The sequence below is a fragment of the Carassius auratus genome, unplaced genomic scaffold (assembly GCF_003368295.1).
Source record: "Carassius auratus strain Wakin unplaced genomic scaffold, ASM336829v1 scaf_tig00023288, whole genome shotgun sequence".
In the NCBI taxonomy this organism is placed as follows: domain Eukaryota; kingdom Metazoa; phylum Chordata; class Actinopteri; order Cypriniformes; family Cyprinidae; genus Carassius; species Carassius auratus.
Window position 1 is genome coordinate 729,211 of NW_020525257.1, and position 13,290 is coordinate 742,500.

General features: G+C 33.1%; 1 protein-coding gene across 1 annotated transcript in view; it reads right to left on the bottom strand.

The window, feature by feature from the left end:
- LOC113077836 (DNA nucleotidylexotransferase-like) overlaps positions 1–13,290 on the bottom strand; it is an 84,620-nt gene that overhangs the window by 45,465 nt on the left and 25,865 nt on the right. The window contains exon 8 of the mRNA XM_026250100.1: positions 1,909–2,011. Coding sequence (XP_026105885.1) covers positions 1,909–2,011 — 103 coding nt within the window. The remainder of the gene's footprint in view (positions 1–1,908; positions 2,012–13,290) is intronic.

The following is a 13,290-nucleotide window of genomic DNA, read 5'->3' on the forward strand; positions in this document are numbered from 1 at the left end:
GATTTCACCATAGTAAAAACTGTTGTTTGGTCTACTATTTCGTCTTTCCTTCCTGCTCTGTAATCAGCTGCCAAACATTAGAGAAAAGAGGAAGTTGTTTATCCACCAAACGTATGAACTCTAAATGTTTTAAGTGACCATTAAAGGCTTTCTGCCCGACAACAGCATCTCTGCTAGTACAGGACAATCAAAACCACGAAACTTCGATGAAATCACAGAGCATCAGACACACTCCAGCACATCTGATGACGATCCATGTGATTTCATCAAAACACAGCAAGAACCAGTGCTTACATTCACACTTCAGAGGGGACTTACAGGACATCATCCACAAAAACAACACATTCATATACTCAAACATCACAGATCTTAGCATGTGATGAATGATCCCACATGCAATATCATGTGAAAAATAAATACACTACAATGTATTTAAAATATAATTAAATCAAGCATAACACAAATAAATGTAAATATTTATGTGCTTAATAAAAATACCCAGCAATTGTACTTCTATACCAAACTGGTATACTTAAAGGTTGCTAAAGTGGAACAACTAATTTTGTGCTTAATGCACTTTAATTGTGTGGAAGTAGTGCTGAAGTGTATCTTGCATTTACATATCTTTATTATTTTAAGTACAATCCTCAGCAATAGTGACATTAAAACACATTTTAGGCTTAATATTAAGGAATGTGCATTGTGCACAAGTAGTAGTCCAATTAAATTATAATTTGTATTTTAGTAAGTCTTGAGCGATATGTCAGTAAATATGTTAAAGGGTTGTTCCACAAAAAAATTTACAAATTAATTTTGTCATTAATTACTCACACACGTGTCGTTCTAACATATATATATGTACACACACACACACACACATACATATATACACACACAATTAATGATTAAAAACTATTATAATAAACACAACTAAATACTAAAAATGTAATTAAAATAAAGTTATAGCAAACATATAAAATACATAAATATTATAAATACATTTAATATATAATAAAACAAACACATAAATATTTATTTATTTATTAAAACTACTATTAAATTATTAAACTATAAAAAAATAAAATAACAAACATTTTATTTGAAAAATAAGACACTAACACACCCATAAAATAAACAATAAATATAAAAAATATGCAAATATATAATAAAACAAACAAATAAAAAAACGTTTGTTTTTTAAGTCTATAAAACATAAACATTCACAATCAAGGTTTTATATATATATATATATATATATATATATATATATATATATATATATATATATATATATATATATATATACCTTCATTGTAAGTCTTTGTAAAAGATTCACCATCAAGGTTTCTCGAGCATAACTTTCCAAACTGACAAGTGTATTTTTCAAAGTAGGTCATTTATTCTGAAGCGAAACGCGGGGTCATTCATTTCATGCACTGAGAAACTGAAACAAGGGGACATAATACATTGGACCACGTATACTTATGTGACTGATGCCTGCAAAGTGACATCCCTCTCCCACCTGTGTCAGTCAAAATGCACATGTGAGAATGCTGTTCATTAATTTCAGTTCTGCATTTAACACCGTAATCCCCTACAAGCTCAGCCAGCTTTGAATCAGCACATCCCTCTTCAACTGGACTCTGGACTTTCTGACTAGCAGACCCCAGTCTGTTCAGTTAGATAACCTCTCCTCCTCCATCATCACTCTGAACACAGGTGTGCCACAGGGCTACGTGCTGAGACCTCTTCTGTACTCCTTATTCAACCATGATACATTCCTGTTTATGGCTCCAACACCATAATCAAATTCGCAGATGACACCACTGTGGTAGATCTAATCTAGTTTTAATATTTGGCCAATCAATCTTCAAATAAAAGCTTTTCCAGCAGAAGGTGTTTCTGTACCTGGCTTTTGAATCGCTCGATCACCGCGGTCAGAATCACATCCTCTTGTCCGGCCTCAGGTGTTTTAATGATGAAGTCCACATCGTGACCGAACTCCTTCCCCCTGCACATTAAACACACACACACACACACACACACACACACACATTATACACTGAATGCATGCTCATCTGCATTAAACCGAATCAGACGCAGACAGTGTCAGCGGATTGCATGATGAGACACATATAAGCGTGTGAGTAACGTTGCAGGACGAACGGCTCGTTTAATGCCTTTGCCTTTTCCTATTACTCAAATAAGGCATTTGGCCTGCGTCATTAAACTCTCTTCTGCCGGAGCTGTCAGACGCTTATGAGTTTCACTGCTGTGTAGAGAGATTATGAAAATGAGTCTCCAAAACTCAAAGGCCTTGCATGCTCCAGATTCAGGTGGGAGGAAGGAGAAAGTCAGAGATATTTATGTAAAAATATATAACAGCTCATAAGGAGGAAAAAATCCATCTTCCACAACAATTCTGTGTTTAACATACATCCAATGTCTGTTTAGTCCATTTTTAAAAGTAAAATATGATAAGCAAAAATTAAGTAAAATACAAATGTATCGCACAATGATTGAATTATTTTCTCCTGTAACATATAATTAAAACAAAACTGACCCTATAACACACGTTCCTGGTCTAATCATGAAAAAAACCATTTCAAAGTACATTTCTGCATACTAATTTTTAATAAATACATTAATAAAATACAAATTATATATTCTAAATCAATCAATTTCTAAACGAATACATAAATACATGTTGTTTTTAATTTGTACCTTTTTTTAAATGAAGATTTATACATCAATAAATTGAAAAATACATTTCATGTACATTTCTAAATAAATGCATTTCTAGATAAAACACACTGTAAATAAATTTCTAAACAAAGACAGAAATGCATTCCTAAACGACTACACTACATACGCTGTTATGGAAGCACGCACGAGGCACGTCCAAACTTAAACAGTCTTTAATCCGTGAAACTGACTCTAAAACCGTGATACAAACTGAACCGTGAGAGAGTTGAACCGTTGCACCCCTAACACTGTAAGTGAACACTTGAGCAGCAGAACAGCGTGTGAATGTGAGTTTGTCTGGTTTGAAAGGCAGGTGCTGGAAGTGAAAAACACAAGCGTAGGCACAGTTCGACGGATAAGAGGCTCTCAGAACTCTGAACTTGCATTTCTCTTTTCTCCTGCTCGCAGATGTAGTGCTGAATAAACAGAACTTCATTTAACCCGACGCCAGATTGCTATTAAACACTGCTTTTCATACAAAACACAAAGTGAGAGAACAGCTGTGTTCGTCCACTTTTTAAGAATTCATGCAGCTTGCAAATTGTTTGTATATATATATATATATATATATATATATATATATATACACAGTGGGGCTCGAAAGTTTGGGCACCCCTTGCAGAATCTGTGAAAATGCGAGTAATTTTCAAAAATAAGAGAGATCATACTAAATGCATGTTATTTTTTATTTAGTACTGTCCTGAGTAAGATATTGTACATAAAATATTTTAACATTTATTCCACAAGACAAAAAAAAATGCTGAAATGATTAAAATAACCCCACTCAAAAGTTTGGGAACCCTTGGTTCTTAATACTGTGTGCTGTTACCTGATGATCCTCGACTGTCTTTCTGTTTTGTGATGCATTTAATAATCTCTCTTATTTTTTGAATATTACTTGCATTTTCACAGATTCTGCAAGGGGTGCCCAAACTTTCGAGCAGCACTGTATTAGAATAATAAAGCAAATTCTGTATTTTTGTATTCTTAATATAAAAAACAAAATTCTAAATACATTTCTTCTTTCAAAAAATAAAAAAAATTATCTAAATAATCAAATTAATTACAAAAAAATCTCTTAAGAAATGCATTACTAAAACAAATAAAACAATATATTTCTAAATAAATAAATGGATGTCTAAATAAATTCATTTCTAAATACATTACATATTTATAAATGTAAAAAAAAAATAACATTATAAATAATTTCCTAAATAAATCCAATATATTTTTCTAAAATATGTATTTCTAAATAAAAAAAAAAAATAACACTATAAACAATTTCCTGAATAAATCCAATATATTTTTCTAAAATATGTATTTCTAAATAAAAAAAAAAAAATAACACTATAAACAATTTCCTGAATAAATCCAATATATTTTTCTAAAATATGTATTTCTAAATAAATAAAAAAAATAACACTATAAACAATTTCCTGAATAAATCCAATATATTTTTCTAAAATATTTATTTCTAAATAAAAATAAAAAATAAGACTATAAACAATTTCCTGAATAAATCAAATATATTTTTATTTTCCAAAACCTAGTCAGCAGCTTTGATTTCTAATTTCTAAATAAACACTTTTTAAACACGTGTAATTATTTAAATAAAAATATGTTTCCCAGATGATCAAATTGATACACACTTGAGATACAAAAGTCTAAAAACATAAATAAATATCTCAATATTTTTCTAAACGTACAAAATAAACAATCACCAAAATAAATGCCTTAAAATAAATGTCTTAATAAATGTCTTAATAAATTTCTAAACAAAGAAATTTCTTAATAAATACATTTATAAATAAATAAATAAAATCTAAATAAACATATTAATTAAAATAAATAACCAACATTCCTACACAATATATTTATACAAATAAAAACTAGCTCTAATACTAGCTTTCTACATTATATTTTACATTGTTGTCTTCGTGAGTGTGTGGATGTGTGGTTTCATGCTCGTAAATAAGTGTTATTAAAGCCCAAAGCGTCTACTGTATACACTGGAACATGAACACAAATGCTTAGAGCAGTGTATGCTGGATTTCATGCATGGCTGAACCTCTCAGCTGAAGCAAACGTCTAGTGACTCTTAGTGGAGCTGTTAATGTAAACGTGTGTGTTCATGCTACACGAACTGGCTTCAATCTTCCAGACAGAATCCAGAAAATGAATGAACCTGAGCCGCACTGCTGTACGCGATTACAGAGGCAGTATGTCACTGGTTTTTGATCCAGACTTCAGAAATCAGGCCTCAGAAGACATTACTAAACCAGCTGGACCACACGCCTCCTCTGATGGAGATCCGTCAGATGCAAAGCCAAAACATTGCACGCTTAAGTTGACATGTAAGAGAGAACAAATGAACCCTGGATCAGCCAGAAGCAGCGTTTGATCCTGCTGCTGCCTTCAAGTCCTCCTGGGAAGCTCCTTTAGAAATAGTGATGATGATACCACCATGACTTTAACTGAAATAACGTGTATGTGTTAGGTTAATTTAGATTTCTTACACTTTTATTTTTACTACCATTTTTAACATATTTAGGAAAACAAGTCTTTATTTATTTATTTTTTTTATTATTATTTTTTTTATTATTATTATTTTTTGTTTTTAGGCATTTTTAAAATTTAATTATTTATTATAAATTTTTTAAGCATTTTTTTACTACCATTTTTAACATATTTTGGAAAACAAGTCTTTATTTTATTTTATTTTATTTTATTATTTATTTTTTAGGCATTTTTAACATTTTATTATTTATCATTTATATTTTAGGCATTTTTAACATTTCTATTCAGAAATTAATGGCATGTGTTGGATAATTGTATATTTACTCAGATTTGACTTACATATTAAACTTTTTTAATCTTCTTTTTTACCATATATCTGAAAAATGAGTCATTATTTCAGTATTATTCATATAATATTGTAGAATATTTATATTATATAAATAAAATATATTTTTTATTTATATGAAAGAATTTAATCATATTTTCATTTAGCTTTTATTTTTATATACTTAGTTTTTAATTTTAAATGTAGGCTAGGATTTGCTAATTTTGTTATATGCTTTTTTCTTTTATTAGTCGTTTTTCTGTTTATTTTCAGCTTTAATTTTTTTTTTTTTTTTTTTAGTTTTAGCTTTAGTAATTTTAGTACTTAAATCTAAACATATTTATTTCAATTACTCATTCTTTTTTTTTTTTTACTGTTTTACTTAACAATAAGCTAAAAAGAAAAAGAGGAAAAAGTCACCATTAACTACTACATTGCTAAACATTAAACTTAATTCTGTATTATTAAACCGATATTCAAAACAGAACAAGAATAAAATCTATACGTTTAAAACAAAAAATTTATAGTTGCAGTTATTATAAATTAAAAACACCCTGCATCGCAAATCCAAATGTGCACTTTGCGCATGTTTTGCATCCTTGATATTAAACGCAATAGTCGCTTTGAAATATAAATCCCACATTTCAGATGATTAAAAACTGTGACATACTTACAAACAAAGACTGGATGCAGCACTAGTGCAATTCCATCATTAGCATGCTATCAGAAAGAATAAGAGGAAATGTAATCCATCATAAACCAGTTAAAGAAGCAGTTTCGGATCAAAACTCTTCATCTGTATCATCAACATTCACAATCCCTGATCAATACCAAATTAGCATCCACTAATACCGTCATTACAGTGGCGCTCATGTGAGATTGTCATGTAAATACACTCATTCCCATGCATCTTGAAGACAGCACTAGTCTTCCACGTTAAAGCTAATGGCAATAGAGTGAAACCAAGTGAAAAGAGAAGGTCTCGCGGGTCATTTAAGAGGAGCTTATTGAGTGGGCGAGCGATGTGACAGTGTTCATTTAGAGCTCAACAAGCCTCGCTAATGTGCTAAAGTTCAGCGCTAGTGTGTGGGAGTTCAGCTTATCACAGAGATGCATTAGCAGTCACTTCTAAACACACGTATAAACCAGCAATATTAGCTTTTAAAGGCATGCTAATGCTGCAGTTCAGACAATGAGGCACGATGAAGTGCAGAAGTTTGCATTAGATTTGCATGTAAGCATGTTTTGTGTATGCATTCAAAAAACAAGCATTTGTCATTTTACTCACTGTATTGATTTTAGACATTGTTTACTCCATGCAATATCTTTCTAATCTCATTTGCACATGCATATATTATTGATACTTTCATGACGCTTCATTGTCATTTCTGGAGCCTGACGTGCTTATTTTATTTCACTTTTAAGTAAAAAGAAAAAGCCATGTGAAATTCTTGTGTTCTGCTAAATAAAGAAAGTCCAATAGATACAGCATGAAAGTGAGTAAATGATGACAGAAAGTTTATTTTTGGGTGAACTTGTATGAATTGCTAATGCACACTGTAAGTCTTTCAGAAAGTGCAAAGCCATACGGTTGAACTGGAGCCGCACACCCATAAAAAGCTCCTGAAAATCACTCAGGAATTACTAGATATTACATGACAGCTATTTATTTGCTGTCATAGTGAAATCCGCTGGCGTTAGAGACTGCATTCTGCTTCTCAGACATCACAGAGAAGAGCTTAAACGCCCAAATGCTAAATTAAACCTCTCCGACTTCCGTCACTTTCACAGGCTAAAAATACGGAGATGAGAGAGAGAGGATGAGACGGCGAGAAGAAGAGCGACGCAGTGACAGATCTTACTAAACTCATTCATGTAATCAGTGATTAGAAGGGTTTCCAAGCCAAACAATCATTGCACTATTAGTTCTAATAAACGATTAGCAATAAACGATTAGACACTTGAAATACATCAATTATCAGTGACATCATCAGTATTATCAGTAAACCCCTAGAACATTCTAGCAACTGCAAAGCAACACTTTTTTTCCAGCCAGTTTTCAAATAATCCTTGACCTAAATTAAACAACCCAGCATGGTGGGTACAAACATTTAACCCAACCAGATGAATCAAAATAACATGGGATGTGTTCTGTCCAGTCTGTGCAATATTGAATATCATTTCTGCTCATATTTCACAGAGTCAGTTGTGGTAGACATTAGTAGCGATCCTTTTCATTTCTAATGAGCTGTGCTGAAATGCACCACCGCTTTAAGCACATCTTTTCTTTCTGGTGCGAATCCCCAGTCTGCGTTTCACTGCGCCGTCACAAATCATCCGACTGCACATGCAAAAACCATCAGCATTGATTCACTTTACCCCCAAATCAGCTCCAATTCACACACGCTAATGTGGGACCAGCGACTATCAGTCCAGCTTAGACACGTCAGTCAAACACGAGCGCTGATTCAGTCTGTTTCATTAATCTCACGCTCGTCTCATCTCAGCTCGAACACTGTGTCAGGGAAACGTCGAAAGAATTGATTAAGGGCCGTTTTAAAAGCATTTACATTTTAAATCTGGTTCACTCCTCTTCCATGTGTGCCAGAGCTCATTTAACAAATGCCAAACTAGTAAAACTGTCTCCAGATTGGAGTGAAGCTTGTCATTTGTCCATATGTTCTGGAGTGGCCCTCGGCTGACATACTTTGGTTTAATTTATTTGTGAACATAGACTTAGACAGTCGTGTTTGGCGTTTCCTCCAGACTGGATCTGATCGTCTCATCCTCGCTGGTCATCACCTTCTCTACCGTAGTAAGACGAAACATGTCATCCCCTCGTCGCATGATATGTGCATCTTAGAAATCTTTTGCTGTATAAAAATTTGAGAAGTCACCATTCTGGCTTTCAGGATCTCGCAAATCTTTTCATAAGACCTGGAAACCCTCTTAAGATCGCATCGAAAGCTCACTCAGCGCTAACACACGTTAATGAACTTCTACTGGAAAGAGGGAAGATTGATTCTTGAGAGAGGAATGTTTGTTTATTTCTATGCATTTGTTTATCTTTGTTTATTTAATAATTAGTTAACTATTTTTATTATATTAGATTATATTATATTATAATGTTTTCCATTAGTGTTGTTGTCTTCTTTTCAGTGCGAATTTCAAGATTCTTAAGATACATTTACTTGAGCAAAATAACTCATTTTTTATTAAAGTTATCTGACAGATCAATTATGTTGATAGATGTTTGTTTTCGTTTTAGGCATAATCATAATCAATTTAAGGATGTTTCAATATTTTTTTTGTTTGTTTCTGTTTGATTTATTAATTTATTCATTAATTTAATTAATTTAATTAATTTAATTAATTTAATTAATTTAATTAATTTAATTAATTATTATTATTATTTTTTTTATTTATTATAATTTTTATTTTTATTTTTTATTTATTTTTTGCAGTCCATGTAACATTTTAATACCTTGAATTTAAGATTTTCATTTGTGGAAACACGAAACATATGTTTTAAAAAATTATATATATTTTTTTGTTTGGTTGGTTGCTTGTTGTTGTTTTTTTTTATTGTATTTAATTAATTATTTGCTTTTCATCAGCTCTTATTTCATTAGACCAGTGTTTCCCAAAGTAAAAATTGTGAGTTGATAAATAAGTAATAATACAGATATTAGTTAGTGTATTTTCTGAAAAATATAAATACTAATTATATATATATATATATATATATATATATATATATATATTATATATTTGTGTGTAAATGTGTGTTTGTGTGTGTGTAATAAATGCAATATCTAATTTAACAACTTAATGCATTGAAGACTTTCTACTCCAGTTTAATTCATTTTTTAGGTCCTAAATTTGTGGAGGCGCGAAATTAAGATGTATAAAGACCCTATAAAACCTGTGTTAAACATTTCATCACCTCACAAACCGCTAGTTTAACCTGCTCTAATGTAATGACATCCAGACATCCGTAAGAGTAGTTTTCACGGCCGTCGTGTGACTGTCAACGCATTAATGAATGATTCATGTCCCTTCACCAACAGATGAACACACATCTCTTCAGAAGGCTCCAGGAACCATCTCTCTTCACTCGTCTGTGTGTATCCTGATCCTCTGTACACGTTCAAGCAGAATCTATTCGTACACCACACAGAGGTAAATCCAGACATCACCAAAACCGTCACGGCCAACCTTGCGAAGCCTGCCGAAGTTCAAACATCAGATTTGGACAGAGCTTATCCTCCACAGAGCTGCAGATTTGCATTTTGAGCCGTAAAGTTTCGGAGGTAAACATGATGTTTTCTCGCTGTCGTAATCCCGTTACACTGACGCTCAGTCACATTAGTCATCCTGAGATATAGAGGAGTGTCATGTGAGGAAAACTCATATAGCACCCGTGACTAATCGCTCTATAGTCAAAACCTCGCTGAATTCAACAAGCTCGCTCAATTACACCCTCCGTCAATGTCAAACCTACGCTCCTGATGAATGCCACGGCTGACGCGCAGTTTTACAGAGGAGCTTCACGAAGGATCGGGACGGCTCTATCGGCAAACAAAATCTGGGCATTTATTTATTTATACATGTTTATATTTTGCAGATGCACCACAGTCAAGCTCTGAAGGTCTGAGATGGTTTGATATCTATTTATAATCGGCTTTATTCACAATCATGCAGCTAAAATCTGGATTTGCACACGGTGTTGGTGCTGTAAGGAGCTCACGACGTCTGAGAACTATAAATAACAGACTTTTAATAGATCCATAAGAGATAGTAAGAGAACACACAGCACTACCAACATGAAACATGCAATACAGGGCAAAGAAACTCAGGAGAACACAGAGCTTCAGTGAACGGAGACAAACGAGATAATTAGTAAAACACAGGTGGAAACGAATGTACTAATCAGAACAGAAGAAAACAGAAACATTGACTAGACATGTTATACATAGAAGTGAATTAAACATTTATTGATATGCAATGCAAATAAAAACAGATGAATGCACATGTGTTTCTAGGGTTATATTTGAAACAATACATTGTATGGGATTTTTCTTTCATGCAATAAATCAAAGTAAAGATATTAAGTAAAGGGTTATTTTAATAATTTCTGCTATTTTTTTGTTTTGTTGACTATATGTGAACATCTTATGTAAAACATCTTACTTGGGACAGTACTAAATAAAAAAAATTGCATGCATTTTGTATGATCTTCTCTTCACATTATTCACAGATTCTGCAAGGGTTCCCAAACTTTAGCATGCCACACACACACACAAATACACAGACACACAGACACAGACACACACAAACACACACACACACACACACGCACACACACACAAATTCACAGACACACAGACACAGACACACACAAACACACACACACACAAATACACAGACACACAGACACAGACACACACAAACACACACACACACACACACACACACACAGACACATACACACACACACACACACACACACACACACACAGACACACAGACACACACAAACACACACACACACACACACACACACACACACACACATACACACACACACACATGCATGCACATACAAGCACTCACACACACTCTCACCCACACACACACATACACGCACACACACACACACATACACACACACACACATGCATGCACATACAAGCACTCACACACACTCTCACCCACACACACACACACACACACACATACACGCACACACACACACACATGCATGCACATACAAGCACTCACTCACACACACACACACACACACACATGCATGCACATACAAGCACTCACTCTCACACACACACACACACACACACACACATGCAAGGTGTAAAATAAAAATACGTAAAAACATGCATTTCAACAAACTAAAGCTGGGCTTGACTGCTCTGAAAGTGTAAAACAGCTGAAGCCAGACTCAGAAGACTCCATCAGTGTAAGTCTGAGGGATTTCTGGGATATTTCATTATCTGCTTGAAGTCTGATCGGCAAGAACAAGATAAAACGTCCAAAGTCAGAACAGGCTGGAGGTCTGCGGTGCGTCTGCTTGCTCCACGAGGAGTCAGAGACAGAGTTTTCACACTAGCTCACACAATAAATCAAACACACATTTCAGTTTGTGTTTGACTGTCGTGAAGCCAATAAAACAAACGCATCACACCTCATTAACAACACTGAGTCTCCTGTTCTTGGAGATACTATAAAACACTTTGGCATCTTCAGGAAGGTTTTTGTTTTCATTTGCGCTGTCTCTGTCATCTGTCGTGTAGGAGGAGACATCTGTTCAGCCCGAGCTAATAATATCTCTCATCCGGCAACAACTAAAGCACATCAACAAGATTTACAAAGCAAATAAGATATAAAAAGCCAGCCTGAAATAAACCACTACCGACAAGATGAACTAGTTTACTGATGAGGTGCACGGTGATAGTGCTGTTTTCACTTTAACACACTTATCTGCATGTCAGGACCGTGTTATCAGGGAATAACGGCATCGTATCGCAAAAAAACAGACGTACAAGCATCAGGCATTCAGCTCTGATCTTATTTATCAGAGTTTGGGTTCATTACTTTCCTGTCTTTAAAGGAATGTCATTAGGCTATGGAAGCACTCGTGTTGTTCTATAGTCATAATAATGATAAAATACACTCACATTTCTGAATTGAAAAGTTCAAATAGAGAGATATGAACTACATTTCTTAGAAGAAAAGAACACATTTTGAGATAAAAACTCACATTTCTGAGACAAAACATCCAAATTGTGAGATATAAATGAAATTTATGAGAAGAAAAGTCCAAATTGTGAGATTTTAACTACATTTCTGAGAAGAAAATAACACATTTTGAGATAAAAAGTCCAAATTGTGATATATAAACTACATTTCTGAGAATAAAATAACACATTTTGAGATAAAAAGTCCAAATTGTGATATATAAACTACATTTCTGAGACAAAAAAATCAAAATTGTGAGATATAAATGAAATTTATGAGACAAAAAGTCAGAATTGTGAAATTTTAACTACATTTCTGAGACAAAACGTCCAAATTGTGAGATATAAACTACATTTCTTTGAAGAAAAGAACACATTTTGAGATTAAAACTCACATTTCTGAGACAAAACATCCAAATTGTGAGATATAAATGAAATTTATGATAAGAAAAGTACAAATTGTGAGATTTTAACTACATTTCTGAGACAAAAAGTCCAAATTGTGATATATAAACTACATTTCTGAGAAGAAAATAACACATTTTGAGATAAAAAAAACTCACATTTCTGAGACAAAAAGTCCAAATTGTGAGATATAAATGAAATTTATGAGACAAAAAGTCAGAATTGTGAGATTTTAACTACATTTCTGAGAAGAAATGAACACATTTTGAGATAAACTTAAAATAAATCCAAATTGTAGATATACTGTAAACTTGTATTTCTGAGAAGTAAAGTCCAAATTATAAAAATTGCAAAAAATAAATAAAAATCTGAATCACGTGATAAAAAGTTGCAGTGACCTTTTCAGTTTTTATAAATTGTTCGGCTTCTGTATTAAGACTCACTCAGACTCACTCCTGCAGAAATAACACAACACCAGCAGACGTATATATATATATATACAGCACCTTTCCTTACAAACCATCACAGATCTGATCTGAAGCG